The sequence below is a fragment of the Myodes glareolus genome, chromosome 1 (genome assembly GCF_982192425.1).
Source record: "Myodes glareolus chromosome 1, mMyoGla1.1, whole genome shotgun sequence".
In the NCBI taxonomy this organism is placed as follows: Eukaryota; Metazoa; Chordata; class Mammalia; order Rodentia; family Cricetidae; genus Myodes; species Myodes glareolus.
In genome coordinates, this window is record NC_142026.1 from 60,646,097 (window position 1) to 60,666,704 (window position 20,608).

At 46.2% G+C, this 20,608-nt stretch overlaps 1 protein-coding gene across 5 annotated transcripts; it reads left to right on the forward strand.

Moving 5' to 3' along the window:
• Positions 1–223: 223 nt before the first annotated feature.
• Positions 224–15,827, forward strand: LOC148123383 (cell adhesion molecule CEACAM1-like). Of its 5 annotated transcripts, none has more exons than XM_087907671.1 (9): positions 225–387; positions 1,196–1,555; positions 3,091–3,369; positions 3,809–4,063; positions 6,115–6,390; positions 10,436–10,562; positions 11,617–11,669; positions 12,261–12,292; positions 12,952–13,179. In XM_087907671.1, exons 1-9 carry the CDS (start codon positions 324–326, stop codon positions 12,973–12,975), a joined length of 1,470 nt encoding a protein of 489 aa, XP_087763797.1. In that variant the 5' UTR covers positions 225–323; the 3' UTR covers positions 12,976–13,179. The 5 variants fall into 5 exon arrangements, with proteins under 5 accessions (XP_087763807.1, XP_087763797.1, XP_087763794.1 ...); XM_087907668.1 differs by lacking the exon at positions 12,952–13,179 and adding an exon at positions 13,390–15,827 and having other exon boundaries at positions 226–387; XM_087907674.1 differs by lacking the exons at positions 11,617–11,669; positions 12,952–13,179 and adding an exon at positions 13,390–15,827 and having other exon boundaries at positions 226–387.
• Positions 15,828–20,608: the final 4,781 nt, after the last annotated feature.

Sequence of the window (20,608 nt, forward strand, 5' to 3'; positions counted from 1 at the left end):
CAAGGAAATACACTCTTGGCTATAGGAAGTGCAGGGACAAGGCCCTGGGGTGAGCCACTGTTCTCTAGGGGCACAGGACACTTCCAAACCTTGTGGCTCAAAGTATGTTCTAGAACACAGAACCAGAAAGAAAGAAATAGAAGGAAGGAAGGCAGCACTGATACACAGACTCCACCCCCAGACCATGTGACTCCAGGAGGCTTCCTCCTCTGGGAGGAGGCTCTGGAAGAAAAACAGAGCAGACACCAGAGCAGGCAGACTTGGCAGCAGCCTGAGAGGCAAACCTCCTCTCCAAAGGAAGAGCCTAGGCCACAGCAGAGACCATGGAGCTCTCCTCAGCCCCTCTCCACAAAGGGCAGCTACCCTGGAGGGGACTCCTGCTGGCAGGTGAGGAGACATTCCTCAGGGGTGTGGACAGCAGGGGAGCTCAGAGACTGGATGGGGTCTTCTAAGAGAGGGACTTTGTCTGAGGAGACATCTGGCTTCTGCTTGAAGCCTGAGAGTAACAGGAAGCTGGCAGTGCATGCAAATTGGTAAGTGGGGAGGAAAAACTCAGGGGTTCCCCACAGTAAGTTTATCAGCACTGGCCTCTGTACCCTGAAGACTGACTCCCACAACTGTGTCAGGGTGACTCTCTAAGTGAAACTCAAACTGGGGCCGGTAAACAGGGTCAATTCCTACACACGACCCTGAGGAATCCGCAAATAAACCCCAGGCTCTGGGACACTGATTTGCTCACAGGTGTCTGAGCCTGTTCCAGGCAGTGGGGTTTAAACAAAAATTAAACCAGTTCTCCTCACACAGTCCTGGTGCTATGGAGCAGGAAGACAGAGCAGCAAGGACATCTAGAAGGTGGGGTGGGGTTGACGAGGACTTCCGAAGAAACAGAGCTGAAAAGGTCAGAAAATGAAGGCTGGAGTCTTTAGAGGAGGAGGTCAGAGAAGACAGGCCTACACTCACCAAAGATTCTGAGTGTGAGCAGGGATCTGAGGGACTGAGGAGTGAGCTGTACAGACACCCGAGAAGACAGTTTCATTCAGTGGAAAGATTCAGGGGTACAGAGGAATGGGGGTGATGCTGCTGACCTCACTACAATAGGACACACACCAAGGCTGAGAGTTGAACACGCTCAGGTCTCAATTTCTACCAATTGCAAAGATCTAACATTGATAGAGTTTTCTCTCTTTCCTCTTAGCCTCACTTTTGATCTACTGGAGCTCTCCCACCACGGCCCAAGTCTCTGTGAAAGCAGTTCCGCCCCATGTTGCTGAAGGGGCGAATGTTCTTCTACTTGTCCACAATCTGACAGAGACTGTCCACGTTTTTTACTGGTACAAGGGAGAAAATCGGGATAACAGTAATGAAATTGCACGATTTATAACGTCAACTAGCGAAATTACAACAGGGCCTGCATACAGTGGCAGAGAGACAATATACCCCAATGGATCTCTGCTCTTCCAGAACGTCACTCAGAATGACACCGGAGCCTACACGTTGCACATGATAATGGAAAACTTTGACCCTAAGACACTATCTGTGCAGTTCCATGTCCACCGTAAGTAATTCTCTGTATCCTCTGGGTCATGGGTGGACCTAATCCTACTTCACACATAGAATTGTCAGTCCTGGATGACTGTGTTATGGTCCCCATGTTGTGGTTCAAGCCTTTAGTAAAGGACACAGAGTGGAGGAAACAGCAATAAATCAGGATCCCTCACTGGAATCCACCCTCAGAGAGAGGGGGTGAGGTTACTCAGCCCAGGCTGTCAGACTCTGCCCAGGGTCTTAGATGCTCATCATGAACATGGCCTTGAGAAAGACCCTCCAGGACTCCGGCAGGGCCTGGCCTATGAAACCATGAGATTCACACAGAAACATGAACACCTGAAGTTTGCTCAATATCTCCGCCCCAGACTGGACCAGGAATTCTGGGAAGCTTGTAGACTGGGTTGGAATTTGACCTCCTGTTGGAGCTGACAGGGGACTGTGATTGACTGTAGGCTGGTAGCCTGCTGACCATCAGCCTGAGAGAGTCATGTCTGAGGCAGGTCACCTGGGCATCTCCTCCTGAGACTCAGTGTGCTCAGCATAGGTGGAGGGGTATGAAAGGCAACCAGTCAGCTGTCCTGGTGGTCTTCTGAGATCTCACAGGAGGGTGGAGAGCCCTAAAGAGATGGGAGAAATGTGTACAAATGGCTGTTCCTTGCCTCCAGGGATCCAGCCCAGAAATTATTTTCTGCAGGCAAATAGTAAGAGACACTGCTTGGTGGAGGGGTCAGGTCATCGCTCACATTTCAGGTTAACTTGCAGGCATGACAATGATCATTTACCCTGTGTCCTATTCTAGGGAAACTGATACAAGAAACACAGTCACTGAGTCAGGGTCACACAGGTCATGGGTCGCACAAGCTATCTGTCCACAGCCACATCTCCAGCCTTCCCATCATGGAGGCCTTATTAGGGTTATAGCCCCTGAGTCTTATAGATCATTTCCTAGACTTGTGCTTCTTTTAAGGTTCCCTGATTCATGTCAATCAACATCAAACTCCTGACAAGAGTGGCCCAGCTGAAGCCCAGCCTGACATGAATGGCAGCCAGATCCTGATCTGTGTGCAGTCTCTGACGGACTGTCAGGTTCTCAGGGAAGCTCAATGGGAAGACTAATCATGACCTATCTATCTGTAGGAGAGCCCTGAGCAGCAAAGGCTTGGAGGGCGCTGGTCCTCACTGAGCAGTGGAGGTCAGGGCAGCTGGAGGGACTCGCACATCGTGTCCCAAGACATGCAATGGGTCAGTGAGGACCAGGAGATAACGTGAGGTCTGTGATTCCAAATCTCAAGTCTGTCCATCACCACACACTGCAGCTCAATTCCCTCCTGGGAAAGCCCTTGCTTCTCCCATACACAGCACAGATGACCCCACTGTCTCTGAGAGCTCAGCTACTCCATCTGCCTGCAATTTGCTTCCTCCCTGATTCTTTGAGGTTCTGGGTTTGTGGGAAGATCAGAGACAATATCTGATGAAAGAGGCCCTTGCAAGAATCAGAGCCACCACACAGGGCAACCTTCTCTCTGTTGTCTGCACACACAGCACTGTTACCCAAGCCCAGCATCACAAGCAACAATTCCAATCCTGTGGAGGGTGAGGACTCAGTAGCATTAATATGTGAGCCTGAGACTAAGAATACAAGCTACCTGTGGAGGAGAAATGGCCAAAGCCTCTCAGAAGATAACAGGCTGAAGCTGTCTGAGGACAACAGGACACTCACTTTACTCAGTGTTGTGAGGACTGACACAGGACCCTATGAGTGTGAAACCCAGAACCTAGTGAGCACCTCCCGAAGTGACCCATTCACCCTGAACATTACTTGTGAGTATTGTCTGCTTCATCCTGGCTTCATCTGTCTATACAAAAGGCTAGAATTAGGACACTTGGTCCCCTTGGGTTGGTAACACAGACCCACCACACAGATACCTAGACTGGCCAGGACCTGCTGGCCCAGCACAAGCACATGCAGCCAGGCCCAGCATTGAGCGGGAATGGGTTTGAGACTCAGGGTGATGGAGACAGGCTTAGGCTCAGTGCATACATGAGTGTGCAGTGGGGATGTTTGTGTGCTGTGCTCGAGATGGATCAGGACTTGTGCCTGCTGCATGAATACTCTTCTACTGATCTGCACCCCAGTTCTGGGTGGGACCTGCTCAGCTGAGGTTATAGCACAGCTCAGAGAGATAATGTGGCCTTCTGCAGACCAGGATTGCCCTTCCCTCTGCTGACATCACATGTGACTTTGTTCTGTTTGCTCCAGATGGTCCAGATGTCCCGATCATATTCCCCTCAAATACTTATTTTCATTTAAGGACAAACCTCAACCTCTCCTGCCATGCAGCCTCTAACCCACCCGCACAGTATTCTTGGTTTGTCAATGAAGAACTCCTGTCATCCTCCCACGAGCTCTTTATCCCCAACATCACTACTAATAATAGTGGATCCTATATCTGCTTCGCCTATAACTCTGTCACTGGCCTCAATAAGACCACAGTCAAGAACATTACAGTCCTTGGTAAGTGGATCTCTGAAATATCAGCGACAGGTTTGAAGTGGAGTCTTTTGGCTTTCTGGGAAGACGCAGAAGAATTTAATTTCCAGCCCATGTCTATGGGAACAAGCAAAACTCCATTCTCCCCTGAGCATCCTGCTCCATCCCTATGTCTGATCTGCTGCTGCTCTGACTTTCCTGGCTGTAGGGATGGAGCTTGGACTGTGAGGAGGAGCTTCTCCCAGTCTTGGAAACCTCAGATTGTTAGAGGGACTTCCCAGGGGAGGGAGAGCCTTAAGGTCAAGATTTCTTTCTGTCACTAACACAGCCCTTCCTGTCCCCTCCATTTTCTTTTTATGACCTCCATCACTCAGAGGGACACCCAGGGCTTTCAACTGTGCTCACATTGTTTTCCCCCAAATGTGAGGAGAAAACTCCCTCCCCACAGATGGGGACCAGCAGTTCAGAGCTCTGCTCCCAGCTCTGCTCCTGTCTCAGGGGTGACTGGCTGAGCTCTGACTCCATGGGAGGGGAAAAGAGGGTGAAGGCACCTGGGAGCCCTGTTCTGACTCGGGGTAAACGATGTCCCTGACGATTTGATGATGCTCTTTCCCTTACTCTTCTCAAAAAAAAAAAAAAAAAAAAATCTAGAAATGTTGAACCTGGCAGTGCTGGCACATGAGAGAGGCAGAGGACGGCAGGGATCTCTGTGAGTTCAATGCCAGTCTGATCTACAGGGGCTATTTCCAGGACAGCTAGAACTGTTACAGAGAGAAACCCTGTCTAGGAAAACAAAAACAAAAAAAGAGTCCACTGAGTGTGGTGGTACATGTGCTTAATGCCAGTGCTAAGGAGGGAGAGGACAGGTAGACGATACGAGTTCAAGGCCAAACTGGTCTACACAGCAAATTCCAGGTTAGTCCAGGTCAGTCAAACCTACAAGTGAGACCCTCCCTCGACGAAAAAAACAAAAAGAAAAAAAATCATAAAAAAAGAGAAAGTAAAATAAAACGTCACTGATGCACATCAGAGCCCTTGAGGTCAGGAATGGGAAAGTGGAAAGGAGGCCTTCAGGTTAGTTGGCTCTGAACTGCGTCTGGCCACCAGCACAGGAGGTGACTGTTGAGAACAGTGAAGTACACCTGCTTGGAGAACAGAGACTGCTCTGTCAAGTCTCCACGCAGAGGAGTGCACGAGGAAAGTCCAGAGATATCTGTGGTGAGAGCCAAGGATGTTGGACTCAAGTCCTAGCCTTTGGGAGGCTGACGCAGCTGGATCTCTTTCAGTTTAAGGCCAGCCTGGTCTACATAGCAAGTTCCAGACTAGCCAGGACTGTAGAGTATGGAGGATTAGAGCAGCAGGCTGTGGTGAACGGCACTCTGTGACCACTCACTTCTCTGTGGTTAACCCATCTCCATGCAGCAGGAAATAGATTTCTCTTCAAACAGAAATTCTACTTATTTATTCATTCATTCATTCATTCATTCATTTTGGTTTTATGAGACAGGGTTTCCCTGTGTAACTTTGGTGCCTGCCTAGAACTTGCTCTGTAGACCAGGCGGGCCTCAAACTCACAGAGATCCACCTGCCTCTGCCTCCTACCACTGCCCGCTTCAAACAGAAATTCCTTAGATTGGGATTTCTCTGAGCCCTGAGGTGTAGGCTTCAACACCTTTAAGATTAGCTGGGCCATCTGAACCCCATGACACATTACTTAATGAAAAAAAAAAACAGAAGGCTATTTTATAATTAGGGATCTGACTGTTCACACTCACAGAAAGTGTGAGCAACAATTTGCACAAAAATCAATGTGGAAAACATTCTGCCCACCATGACATTTGTGGTCATGTGTACTGAAAGGGCTCCTAGTGTGGATCCTGCACATATACCCTGAGTCAAGGGTCACAATGGGCAGTCTGGGTAGGAGGAAGATTCAGCTCTCTCTTTACAGATTGTATCTTGCACCCAAACTTGCGATCTTCCAGAGGGCCATGTCATTCTGTGGGCCCTGTGAGCTGGCTGAGGTCTCTGAGGATGAAGGACTCTCAGCTGTCCCCTCCACTGTTTATCTACAGAGCCAGTGACTGCACCCTCCATTCAAGTCAGCAACACCACAGTCAAAGAACTGGACTCTGTGTCCCTGACCTGCTCCTCAAACGACACTGGGATCTCCATCCATTGGCTTTTCAATGGCCAGAGTCTGGGGCTCACAGACAGAATGAAGCTGTCCCTGAACAACAGCACCCTCAGCATAGACCCTGTCAGGAAGGAGGATTCCGGGGAGTATCAGTGTGAGGTCTCCAATCCAGTCAGTTCTGAGAGGAGTGATCCCATCCAGCTGGACATAATAGGTGAGTGACCTCCCCTCCCTTCTTACCCCATAGTGTTGGGGGGGGGGGATTCTTTATCAGAAGTGTCCAAAACAGATAAAAGTCACTAGGAGAAAAACAGTCAGTTTGGTGAGGGATGCATGTTAATCTCGCGTGTAACTACAGTTCCACGAAATTCATATCCTCTATTGTCCTCCTCAATTTCCAAGCGTGCATATGGTGCAGAGACATACAAAGCAAAATACCCATACATAGAAATCATCTTTAATTTTTAAATCTGCCCACTGTAGAATTCTGAAATGTACATCTCAGGGGCAGAAGGTGTATTCATATTGCTGTGTAAACACCATCATTGTCCATTTCCAAAACTTCTTGTAATCTATCCCACCCCTACAATCCTGAACGTAGCTATTGAGTTGAATGTAATTCTCTACTCTTTTGAGGAGCCACAGAGCTGTGCTCACGGTTACATTTTACCCTCCCATTGAGCGATGCCCCAGAGCTCTAATTTCTTTATATACTCCAAAGCTCTTGCTTCCTGTCTGTGATTTTAATGGTATGCATCCTAAGAGATGTGGATGGTGCTCTATTGCGACTTTGATTTCCCTTTGGTCAGTGACTGAGAAGTGAAGTGGAGCCTCTTTCCGTGTGCTTCTTGGCCATGCACACACTTTCTATCAAGTCCGTTCCTTCCTACTCTTGTCCTCTGTATTTCAGCTGGGTTCTTTGCTTTTGTTTGCTATGCTGGAGTTTCTTACTCTGAACATCGGCCTCTTGTCAGATGGTTTATTTACAAATATTTTCTGTCATTCTGAAGTGGACTTTTCACTTCCTGGTGTAGTTCTTTGTTTATTGTTAATAATGGTTTTTAAATTGATGTCATAATGGAATACATTCAAGAGAAACAATATCTAGATACAGTTTGGAAGGATTGATTCAAATTATTTAACACATCTGTTACTTCCCTTACCTTTTTATGCTAAGACATTTGAAATTTATTGTTCATTTCTTCGCAATCCATTATAGTGGACTATAATCTGCCTGCTGTGTCATACCTCTCAAAACTTAACCCTCTGCTCTGTCTGAATCCTTGTGATTTTGGTCAGCAACTCCCCATTCCCTCCTGCTGCCACTCAGTCTCTGGTAACCTTCATTCTTCTCTCTCTGTCCACAGAGATTGTGAGATTCTCCTGAAAGAGATCATGTACTGTCTTTCTGTGTAGGGTTTATCTCACTCAGCATCATGTACTCTAGGATCTTACACATAACCGCACTGACAGAACCACCTTGTTTTGAAATGTTTAACAGCACAGCCATGAGAATAGACATCACATTCTCCTTACTTACTCATCCATGGATAGACATTTAGTATCCTTGATTATTGTGAAAAAGGCCACAAAGACCTGCTGGGTCACATGACTGATAACATCGTCTGATGCACAAACATTTTCAATTTTGTGCCAAAATCCCATTTATCTATTTTATTGTTTTCTATGCATCTGGCATCATAACAAAGAAACCAGGCCAAGGCCAGTTTCAAGACGCTTTCACCCTGTCTCCTGAAAGGCTCATAGGTTTCAGCTCTGATCCATTTTAGGTCTTTGATCCATTTAGAGTTAACTTTTATATGATGTTAGCTGAAGGCTTAATTTCATTCTTTTGCCAAGATATCCAATTTCCCAAACATCTCTTGTTTAAAAGATTATTCTTCCATCATTGAACAATCTTAGCAATCTTAGCAGCCTGGTCAAAACTCATCTGGTCATAGAGGTGCAGTTGGACAGCGAGAATGTCTTCCAAGTCCTCTAACTCAGCAAGACAACCCTGTGTGACTCTGACCAATTCAAAGGAGTCAGCAGAGACAAATTTTCTTAACAATCGTGAAAATGGCAAATGAAGTAATGGATGTGCTACCTGCTTGGGTCTGACAACACATTATAATATATGTGCAAAAATTGTGCCCCATAAACACATTCATAGTAACAACTAATCTTTAATCTAATCATTGGCCAGTATGCATGAGCAGTTCTGGGCTTTCCAATTCTACTTCACTGATCTGTATGTGTGCCTTTATTTTGATTATTTTAGCTTTATACTAATATTATGAAATCACTAAGGATGTCCTGAAATTTAATTCTTCTTTGTTAAGATACTTTTAAGGCACTCACCTCTAACATCAACTTTGGGAGCAGACAGGTGGATCTCTGAGAGCTTTAAGTCAGCCTGGTCTACGTAGTGAGTTCAGGACAGCTAGAATGGACTTTTCTCTTTCTATACTGAGATTTTGATCTGATGTGCAAAGAACTGATAGATTACTTTCAGTAATATTGTTATTTATCTTTTTTTAAAAAAAAGTAATTACAGCCACTCATGAAGCTGACAGGCAAGGGTACCAAAGTTCTAAGAGTATCTAACATAGCCAATTCAAGGTCTGCCTGATTAATTTAGTGACGTCCTGTTTCAAAATCAAAATTAAAAGGCATAATTTGGCATAGTCCAACAATAGAGCATCGTTCATCACGTATAAACCCCAAGGTTCCATCCCCAGCACTGCAAAACAGCAATAATGAGATGAAGTTTTACCACCCATCAACCGCACTGGCTTTCATTCCTTGTCTTCTTTCATCATCTCTTATTTGGTAGTTTTCTGGGCGCAAGTTTTTTATCTCTTTGATGGAGTCAATTCTAAGTATTTTGTCCTTTTTTGGTGAGCTCATAAGTAAAATACTTTCTTGATTTCCTTTCCAGTTGTCCAATGTTAAGACTGGGGCTCTTGCTCAGTAACTGAACACTTGCCTAGCGTACATGAGGCCTTAGGTTCAAGCGCCACTACTGACAGGAAGAAAAGGAAATCTAACTGTTCATGATCAATATTAGTATGCAGAGATACAGCTCATCTGGGCACGTTCACTTTGTGAGCCAACAATTTTGCTAGTTTTGCTCATTTAGTTCTGAGACTTTCCATAGAAGGTTAAGGATTTTATACAATCAAGCTCGTGTCATCTCAGATGTATATTTTACCACTTTATAATCGGGCACCTTTTATTTCATTGTCTAGCCTGATGGTTCTGTGTGGTGTGTGTCCTAAGAGTCTCTTGAACAGAAGTGGTCACAGCAGCATCCTGTGTGCTTCCTGGTCTCAGAGAGAAAGCTGCCAGTGTCCCATGGAATATGATGCTGGCTATGGGTTTCCACGTGTGGCCTTTGTTAGACTAAGCTGGACTTCTACCCAGTGTCAGTGTTTCTGCCATTAAGTCTGTGAAATGTTGTCAAATGTTTTCATTCAATCTTGCTAGTTATACATTTATACTATTTTGTTTCTTTCTGTCTCTAAAGCATCTGGGTTTTCAGGAATTTGTCTGCTGCATCTCAGCCACCCAACAGTTAGCACATAACTATTGAGTGCTCTTGAAAGTTTTCTTATCCTTGAGAATGGATGGTAAGGTCTCAAATTTTAGTAATAGCTATCTCTTTTTTCAAAAGTTCATGTGGGAAAAGGTTAGCAATATTGCTAACCATTTTTGAAGAGCCAACATTCGGTGCATCAGCTTTCTCTATTGTTACTCTAGTCTGTTTGTTCATCCTCAATCTATTCTTTATTTCCCTCCCACCACTAGCTTGGGGGAGCTTTTAGGGAGGCAAGGATCTTATTATATGACCCAGACATGCCTCAAACTCACAATCCTCCTGTCTCAGCCTCTGATGCTAGGGTTCTAGGTTACATCACATCCTTCACCTGCTTCATTGTAGGTTTTAAAGACTTAATAAAAATAACCAATAACTTTTGGCAAAATATTACAGAGAGAGAGAGAGAGAGAGAGAGAGAGAGAAAGCAAAATGAATGCTAGCTGCAATTATTCCAACCACTCATGTTGGCCGTGAAGTCAGGTAGCCAGGTCTGTCTCTGATCAACCATACAGATTCAAGTACTTTTTACAAATCACTTTAAGCCTCAGTTTTTTCATTCTTTAAATGGAAATAATTTCATCTCATGCTAAGAATTCCCCAGGTACACCACTGGAAAACATTTTATTTCATTCCTTCTTGTCTTTTCCTTCCCTGACAGCTGACCCAACACAAGGGAATTCTGGCCTCTCGGGGGGTGCCATTGCCGGCATCGTCGTTGGATCTGTGGCTGGGGTGACTCTGATCGCAGCCCTGGCATATTTTTTTTATTTCAGGAAGACTGGCGGGTAGGACAGTCTTTCCTTTTTTGTGTTCTCCAACTCTTAGTGTAAAGCTTGGGAGTGGGCAAGGATTTCTCTCCCTCTGCCTCTAAGCTGGATCTCTTTGCCCCTCTGCGAACTCTCTGCTTCTCAGCACTGACCCTGTGGGTTCAGCCCCCCTGTCTTCATGTTCCCTGTACTCTTGTATCTTGGACTCCATTCCCACATAGATAGACAGGAAGCCAAGGTCTAAGAAGAAAGTGAGGGAATCCAAGGAGCAGCAGGAAGATGCAGGTGGCAAGTCTCTCTGTAGCAGCAGCGAGGGGTGGGGGTAGAGGGAGAAGGGACCTTAAAATGAAGTAACAGAAGCATTAAAGTTCTACTGGTCAAAAAAATAGGTAGAAAAAAGTCAGGTGGTGGTGGAGCACACCATTAATCCCAGTGCTGGGGAGGTAGAGGGCAGGCGGAACTCTGTGACTTCAAGACCAGCATGATCTACAGAGCGAGTTCCAAGACAACCAGGGCTACACAGAGAAACTATGTCTCAACACCCCTCCCCCCCAAAAAAAAAACAGAAATAAAGAAGGAAGAAGAGAGAGAGAGAGAGAGAGAAAGAGAGAGAGAGAGAAAAGGAGGGAGGGAGAAGAGAGAGAGAGAAGGAGGAAGGGAGGAAGGGAGGGGAGAGAGAGAGAGAGAGAATGAATATAAAAAACAGAACCATCCTTAGAAAACAAAGCAGGGCAGGTGTTACATAGGGCAGGTGCAATCCATCAAAGATAAGAGAGCTACACACCAGGGTACAGCTCAGCAGTAAAGCACCAGCACGGGGTGTGGTCCCAGCACCAGGGGACAAAGTAGAGCAGATTTGGAGTCCAGCAAAGACAAAGGACACCACTAGCAGGGATCACACCTAGATTAAGGGACGAGGCCTCAGGAGGGAAGGCAGTGCCAAGAATGGGGTGATGGAGCTTCAGTGACAGCAAGGAGCCCAGGAATGAGCTGCCCACAGCGTCCTCCCCGACTCCAGGAGCAAAGGCCCTGTGTGTGGGAAGAGTGGTTACAGTGTCTGATATTTATTTAGGGGAACTGACCAGCGCGATCTCACAGAGCACAAATCCCCAGCCTCCAACCACAGTAAGTAAAGCCGCTCACAGAATGAGAACTGGCTTTCTGCCACATATCCTGCTCTGCCAGGGGATCCTGGGCTCAAAGACCACACCTTCCTTTCTGCATGTTTGCAGAAGGGATCTGCACTTCCCTGCACTGAGGATCCCATAAATCATACCCTTCCTAACTACAGAGGAGTTGCCTGAGAGAGCCCTGAGAAGCTCCTTCCACCAGGCTAGGCAGGCCTAAAGAAGTCACGTTTCCAGGGGTCTCCTGATGCCTTCCTTCCTGCCTCGATTATAGACGTAGACATCTCCCTTGGGAGACTTTCTTTGTCTTATGGAATATCTGGGTGCTGTGGCCTCTATGCTCCCCCTGCCACTGGAGCATGCTGCTGAGAATCACCTCTGGGCATCCTGTGAACTGGGCAAACAGAAGGCTCTATCCTGCTCCTCCTCTGATACTAACACAGTGGGTCTGAGCGGCCTCTGAGGGAAGCTAATTCCTGAACTGACCATGGCCACCTCCCCCTGCAACCCCTGCCACCTGCCAAAAGTCAGGACACCTTAAGTCAGCTTTGCACTTCTATGCACTGACAACTCTCTCTTGCTCCCCTAGATCTGGGCCCCTCTGACAACTCTCCTAACAAGGTAAGCACTGCCACTTTCACTGACTGTTTGCTCATGGAAATGTCTCTGAAGAATGTGCGCTGTCTGTATGGTTTAGGTTTGTGTGCTTGTTTGTTGAGAGAGAGTCTCACTGAGCAGCCGTGGTTACCCTTGAACTATGTAACTCAGGCTGGCCTTGAACTCGTGACCATCCTCCTGCCTTAGCCTCTCATGTGCTGGGATGACAAATGTGTGCCACCACACCAGGCTGAGAATGAGGTATTCTTGGAGACATAACTGTGAAATTCAGTTTGGGTTTGCATTCCTTAGTGCTGCAGCAAAGATTGGATTAATGAGCCCCAAGAGTCTAATGCAAGAGTGAGTGTTTGGAAAAATCCCCCCCCCCGTGCTTAATTCCTGACCATGATTCCTAGTATTTGTGTCCCTTGACAAGTAACTTGAACGTTTTGATCCTCGGTCATATCACCTGTGAAATGGGCATTCTGTTCACCTCAGAAAAGAGACTCAAGGGAATAAAGGAGTTGACACATGCACAGCACTGTGCACACAGAGACAGCAGCACATCTTTTTCTTCCGATCTGAACCTACTCTGACCATAAAAAGGATGGATTCCATTCTAATGGGTCTGAGACCCTGTTTTTTTCTTATATAACAATTTTACCAAAATTTTATCATTGTAGCTTTTCAACCGAGTACAGGCATAGACTGAAGAGTGCTTTAAATCATAAGGACACTTTCACAGTGTGAACTCTCGCAGATTGAATACACTCGTAAGCAGCAGGCAAGCTAAGTGACTTCACAATCACCCCCATCCCGTAAACACACTTTGCTGTCACTTCCCAACAAAAAGCAGTGGCGGTCAGGATGGTCCACATCCTCGCGCACTGTTCTGTGGCCCATCTGGATGTCGCTGTTGATTCCACCTCAGTCCCCATGGCTCTCTCACCTCCTCCTCAACCTGTCTCCTCTAGTGACCACACATCAGACAGTGAGTGACGGGTGTCCTCTCCCATGGCTCACCCGGCACAGAGGCCACAGCACAGTGGTGCTAGATCACCAGCAAGGTGAGGTTCTGACCTGTGCGACCTGGTGTCACTGACCAACACTCATACTTTTAGGTGGATGAAGTGGCATACACCGTCCTGAACATCAACGGCCAGACACCCAAACCACCAACTTCAGCCTCCCCATCTCCAAGATCCACAGAAACAGTTTATTCAGAAGTAAAAAAGCAGTGATCATGGCCTGTCATACTGGCTACACCAATGATGCATTTCTAAATTCTCTCCCTCACTAGGAGATCTCTGTACCAAGAGATGAGGAAACACATGCACGTACACACACACACACACACACAAACACACACACACACACACAAACACACAACTAAAGGCGGCAGCATCAGTAGAAGGAAAAATGTATTCTGGAGTATACGGGAAACCAACCTGTCTTGGAATTGAAACTTGACTGAGAAAAGGGCATCAAAGCTGCCCGCCCTTCACTCCCCAGACATGGCTTGTCTTAAATTGCCCTGTTTAGAGCACATTCATTCTCCCCAGCTCCAGTCCTGTCCTAGCACAGTCTGACTTGAATTCCCATAACCTTGGATGTCACCTAAGTGCTTATGCCAAAAACAAAGGACAAGCAGGAAATGGGCATTCCTGTGTCTTTAAAGCTCAATGTGAAGCTATCGTGCATGGGAAGATCAAGTCCCAGCCAGAGGTTGCAGGAAATCTCCACACCGACAGCTGTCATGCTTGCCCGGCTGTGGCATCAGCGTCTCTTTATGTTGTGCATTTACACCTGAGCTCACCTCTGAGCCTCCTCCAGAAAACCCACTCAGAGCAGCTAGCAAAGCTCTTTGGCAGCATCCACAGCCACTACTAACGCAGAGTGCAGGTGCAAAGACAGCACCTCTAGCCTCTACCAGGAAGGAGTCCAGAAGGCAGGGCTGGTGAACTGACAGTCTCCTGGAAACTGAAAACAACAGAAAGATACCCTACGTGGAGCATTGAGATTGTTTTAAAAGAAGCCATGTTTGGAGGTACTGGAGTTTTCTTCTCTGTAAGACAACCCACTACTTGAATTTTTGTAACTGCTGACTTGGCTCAGTGTGTGAGCCAATAGGTCTGCCTTAGGGGCAAGAAGCCACTGTACCTCTGGCTCCCTTGGCCAGGATCAAAAGGCCTCTCAATCCCTTTTGATCAAGAGTTCCAAACCAAAAATGAATAAATGAATAACAAAGCAAATCAGTTGCAGAACCACTGCCTAGTGTTGACCTAAGCCTCCTACTTCCCTGAATTCGTCAGAAAAGTCTGACATTTCCTTTCTCCATGTCTTCACCTTTATTGTTGGGCACTGGTCAGAGCCTACACAATATTTCTCTGACACTTTGGGCTTCTTTGCTTTCTCCCTGTAGCTCTCCCGCCCCTACCCTGTGCAGGCTGCCAGCTGAACTCTTGCCTGGCTCAAAGGCCAGCCATTCCTCCTCCACTCCAACGCCTCTCCAGGCTGATGTTGAGATTTCCAGCTTGTCTGCCTTGCTGTTTTGCTTTATAACTCTAACAAAAACTCTCCTCGGTATCAACAACTAACAACAGACTTTCCTCATTCCCACCCAGCCTCTGGGGACCCAGGACCAGCCTCCAACTACCCTTCCACAGTGTTTCTGCCTGTGCATTGCTTGCCTTTCCTTGGCTTCTCTTTTTGACTTTTATTTTTTTTGGAGACAAAGTTTTAGCATGTAGCCTGAACAGGCTTCAATATCACAATAATGGTTTCTACAATCTCCCACCTGCTGAGATTACAGGGCAGGCCACCAGACTCAGCAGCTTGTGCATTCCCTGACTGCCCTGCACTCTCAGGAAACCTTGGCCTCTGCTAGTGTTTGGTCCACGTGAATTGTGCCCTTAAAGGAACACAGCCACTCAAGCCGAAGGCATTGTTTACAGCCTAGAGAGCTCGGCACTGCTGTTCCACTGGGAATGTGGGATACTAGCAGGGTGCTCTTCCCCAGCCCTGGGCTTTCAACAGCCTCAGAAACCTACTTTTCCCACCTGGGATGAATCCCAGCAACAGGAGAAGGAAAGGCCAACGTGTTCTCAGGGATCCTCTGTTCAAGACGTACACCCACTCTGTGCCAGTTGATCAAGGGTTTTATTGGATAATGTGTTTGTTCTCATGCCGTGTCTAACAGGCCTTCCAAAACAGTTATTCTGGAGTTTTGTGGGGTTTTTTTGTTTGTTTTGATTTTGGTTTTATGAGACAGGGTTTCTCTGGAGCTTTGGAGCCTGTCCTTTAACTAGCTCTTGTAGACCAGGCTAGCCTCAAACTCACAGAGATCTGCCTACCTCTGCCTCCCGAGTGCTGGGACTATGTGCCTGCGCCACCACTGACCGGCTATTTTGTAGTTCTTGTACTCAGGGATTTCTCTCAGGGACTTCCAGCCTGTGTATATTTTCCATTCTGGGTTAATTCAAATTTGCCTGGCTAAAGCCAAATCAGAGGTATTTGTAAATTTCCCCTATGTTCGTAATAAAATATCACATATCACTAATGCTACTTTGTGGGGTTTTCTGTATTTTGTTTTTTTCTGTTTTTGCCAAGCTTAGGATGGATACTAGGGTCTTGCACGCGCTAGGCAAATGCTCTACACTGAGATACATCCCTATCTGATACCACCTAGACAATGTCTTCCTCACAGGTAGAAGACAACTGCTGGATGAGGGGCCAGAGTGAGCCTTCTGCTAAGTAGAGTACAGTAGCTCTCTGACGTAATTGTCTAGGAATTAGCTAAATGCATTGCACCTTTTTTTTCCAAATTTATTTATTTATTTGTTTATAAAAATTTCCACTTCCTCCCCTCCTCCCCATACCCTCCCATTCCCCCTACTCCCTCTCCTCCTCCCTCTCCAGTCCTAAGAGCAGTCAGGGTTTCCTGCCCTCTGGGAAGTTCAAGTTCCTCCCCTCTCCCTCCAGGTCTAGGAAGGTGAACATCCAACCAGACTAGGATTCCAAATAGCCAGTACATGCATTGCACCTTTTTTAACAAAGTATACATGCAAGCAACAAGCCGAGCCCTGAGCTGCCCGGAAAGAGCTGTTTATAGTCCTCTAAGAGAGGAGGGATTACAGGAATAAAGAGCCTCTCTGGTCCTTTCCATCATAGTAAACAATTCCTCCTACCCAAGTGGCTCCAGCCACTCAAAGGCAGCCATGCAGCCTTCAGTTTAAAAATCTCCACATGTGCCTCACACTGAATTCTCTCCAGCACTTCCTGTCCCTTGATTGTTGCTAATTTCCTGCCTCTCCTCTTAAACCTCTGACCTGAATAAGATCAGTTGTAATTCCATCAAGTGCTACCCTGTCAACTCCTTTTCCTTCTTTGCAAACAATGACAATGTATGTGTGGCTGGCCCTTCCCCTATCCCATTTCCATACCCAAGACACTGGAAGCACCATGAAGCCACTGTCACTTCTTGGATTCAAAGGGGTATGTCACCCTCACACCATCTATGACCACAAGCAACTCTTCTTTTTGGGTCATTCGTGTTGCATCCACCACCAACATACAGCATCCTGACACAAGTCAGGCCTCAGACACTTCGTGTGCCCACCCCTTGCTCAGCTCCAAAGGTGTCTGCAGATGGCTCCTGCAAGTGTACCTCAAGCCCCTACCTCTTCCTGGAACTCATGGTGCCTGCCTCCTAATAAATACTCATACAAAGAGCACATCACACTCAGCACATTGATTTCTTTGTTTCAGACTTATTTTGAGTTTGTGTTTGTTTGTTTTTGAAACAAGTCTCCCTGTGTAGCTCTGGCTGATCTGGAACTCACTCTGTACACCAGGCTGGCCTTAAACTCACAAAGATTTGCCTGCCTTTGCCTCCCAAGTGCTAGGATGAAAGGCATGAGCACCAGACCTGACTCCCTTAATGGATTTTTTTAATTTTTCACCTACACATGTTGTATGTCAAGCATGTTCTCTCGTCTCCACCACTCTCAATTCTCAGTTCTCATTAGATGTGTCTCTGGACACATCCCTGTGCCTCTACCATATGTACTCATAGAAATCTTAGTCCCAATGCTATGCCTACAAATGGACACCAAGCAGCACGATTTCTCCATCACATTCACTGTGGTCACCCTTCATCATAAGCAACTTCACATACATCAAACTCTAGATCATTCAAGTGAGGACATCAGATTCAGGAAGGACACAACTGTGTGGTAGACAATATTTTCTTGGTGACTAACGTATGGATTCCTGAAAGGTACAGAAATTCTCTATCTTCTAAGATGGGGTCCTTCTCTAGGAAACATAAATCCTTAAGACACAAGACACAGAAAATAACAATAACACAAAATTTGAAAGGGACAAATACCACACGTACACAGAGAAATGGGGGCTGAGGCACAGTTCAGTAACATAGCACTGGCCCAGGAGTGTGAGACTCTCTGTTCAATCCCCAAAACACAAGGGGAGTGTATAGAGAAATCTAATGGGATACAGGAAAATATGGCTACATGTTGGAATCCGTGAGGAATAGTTAGATATGCCCAGGCCCCATTCACATCTTCTAATTGAATTGATCTACAAGGGAATGCAAACACTGGTAACATTAAATCTGCCGATGCTATTAATGGGTAGTTATGGTGGACAGTGTCAACTGTCATCCTGAGAGACCTAGGAGACAAGCCCCCAGGCACACCTGTGAGATCATCTATGAAGGCTAACCTATGAGAGTGTCTGTGAGGGATTGTCTCGTTACAGGTATTGACATGGGTAAATCAAATTACTTGTGAGGGGTCCATTTCCCGTGCAGTGTGCCCTGCACTGTGTGTGGGGAGAGATGGAGCTGAGTAACAGCATGCATTCCTCATTCTCGGTTCCCTGAGTGTGCATGTGATGTGACCGGGTGATTCAAGATCCTGCCACCTTAGCTCCCACCATGATGGACTGTACCCCTCAACTGTGAGCCTGAATAAACACCTGATTGCTTCTCTGTCTTAGCACAGCAATGGGAAGAGAAATGTGACAGTGGTCAAGAGGCCCCTGCTGGAGGAAGTAGAAGCTGGGCAGTGGCTTTTAGTTAGGGCTGTGCATCATTGCGGGAATTTCTCAACTTGCATAAACCTATATTCCATCCTGGGGAAAAGGGACAGTATGTTCATGAGACTTGGGCTTGGGTATTCTGGAAAACTCCCAAGTGATTCCCACATCCTACATGTCAGGAAACAGTGACCTGAAGCACAGAGACATGGAGACCTTAGAGGCTGAAAGAGAACTCAGTGTGATGGGCATGTCAGTGAACTGTTTCTGCAAGGTGCGAACAGAAAGGTCCTCAGGAAGAAATTGCTGACAAATAGCTACCTTTTAAAAGACTGACAGTACCAGTGCTGTGAGCATGGGCATGACTAGCACACGCGTGGCACTAGGAGTACACACTGGTACAGGCACTCTGGAGGAAAGTTTGACAAGTTCTCCTAAAGTCAAACACACACTTCTACAACCCAGGCATCTCACCGGATCATGAGATATTTATCAAAAAACACATAAACAGGCACACAAAGAGTTATACATGAATGTTCATAGCATCATAATTCATAACAACCAATAATTTTAAAACTCCATCAACATGGAAACTAAACAGATCATCATGTGTCCACAAGATAAAATACTCAGCTACTATTAAAGAGATAACTGTGTAAAATGAAATTATGAATCCTGCTGGGTACTGAGGCACACACCTGAGCACTTGATCCCAGAAGGTCTAAGTCATCCTAAACAGAGGAGAACACCATCTCAAAAAACAGAAGATGCGGCCGGGCGGTGGTGGCGCACGCCTTTAATCCCAGCACTCGGGAGGCAGAGGCAGGCGGATCTCTGTGAGTTCGAGGCCAGCCTGGTCTACAAGAGCTAGTTCCAGGACAGGCACCAAAAACTACAGAGAAACCCTGTCTCAAAAATAAAAAAAAAAAAAAAAAAAAAAAACAGAAGATGCGGAAGTGGTGAGATGGCTCCAGAATTAAGAATACTTGCTTCTCTAGAAAAGAAGTTCCCAACACATGTGGGGGTGGCTCACAACCACCTGTGACTCAGTACCAGAGAATGAAACATCCTCTTCTGGCCTCTGTGTATGTGTGCACACATGTATTGCATACACACACACACACACACACACACACACACACTTAAAATAAGTCTTTTAAGATAAATTTTGACAATACTGCCCCCATGCACAGCAAGCCACACACACAAAGAGCACATGATGATATTCAAATTTCCAAAAGCAGATAATTCTAATTTATAGTGCTAAGAATTCACACTTGGAGGGGCCGAGGAGATAGCATGGGTTAATGGTTCTGGTTGTTCTTCCAAAGAACCCATGTTCCATTCCCAGCACCCACATGGTGGCTCGCAGCCATCTGTAATTCCTGTTCTAGAGAAGCAAGACTCTTCCAGCTTCCTTGGGCACCAAAACACATAGTGGTGCAGTGCACAGGGGAACATGCACACAAAACGCGCATACACATAACATTTTTTATTACTTTTAAAAAGAAATTGACACTTGAAGGTGGGATATACTGCAAAGGTATTCAAAGAGATTTGGGAGTCAAATCACACACCATAATTCAGGTGGCAATTACACATTTACCAAAACTTGGGGTGTAAACTGTCATGGTGATTAGTGAGGAGGCTAATGCAATACAGCAGGATTGCTTGAACCCAAGAGTTTGGGACCAGCTTAGACTACATAGCAAGGCCCTTGATACAAAACAATACAAACACAAAACAAACAAACAAAAGAAATGCATAGACTGGAGAGTAGCCCCAAGAGAGGACGCAGGACTGAAATGATGAAGCATTGGAGAGTGAGGCCAACACCTCAGAAACAAAGTCACAGCACCAAGACAGAGGTACACATCAACAGATTTGAATTTTATCCCATTTTTCTCTTTCTATGCACATACTTATATTGGAGGGAGACATTGCCATCGCATTAATGTGGAGGCCAGAGGACAGCTGTGAGACTCAGGACTCTCCTTCCACCATGTGGGCCCCAGGGATCCACTCAGTTTATCAGACTTGATGGTCCTCTATCTCAATTTTATTATGTATATATGTGCTGGGTAGGAGTGGGGAATATGTACACGTGAGTGCAGGCGCCTTCAGAGATCAGAAATCTCACATCCCCTGGATCTGGAGTTACAGACTGCTGTGAGCTACTTCATATGGGTCCTGGAAACCAAACTGGAGCCCTCTGGGAGAGCAGTTTGTACCTGTACACTTAATGGCTATCTCTTCTAGCTTAAACAAAATCAGCTGCTTTAT

What these genes read in the sequence shown, in the direction of transcription:
- LOC148123383 (XM_087907668.1), top strand. Translation starts at nt 324, where the DNA reads ATGGAGCTCTCCTCAGCCCCTCTCCACAAAGGGCAGCTACCCTGGAGG. An exon ending in ATTCACCCTGAACATTACTT is followed by an intron (nt 3,370 to 3,808) that starts GTGAGTATTGTC and finishes TGTTTGCTCCAG; the next exon opens with ATGGTCCAGATGTCCCGATC. An exon ending in ATCCCCAGCCTCCAACCACA is followed by an intron (nt 11,670 to 12,260) that starts GTAAGTAAAGCC and finishes TTGCTCCCCTAG; the next exon opens with ATCTGGGCCCCTCTGACAAC.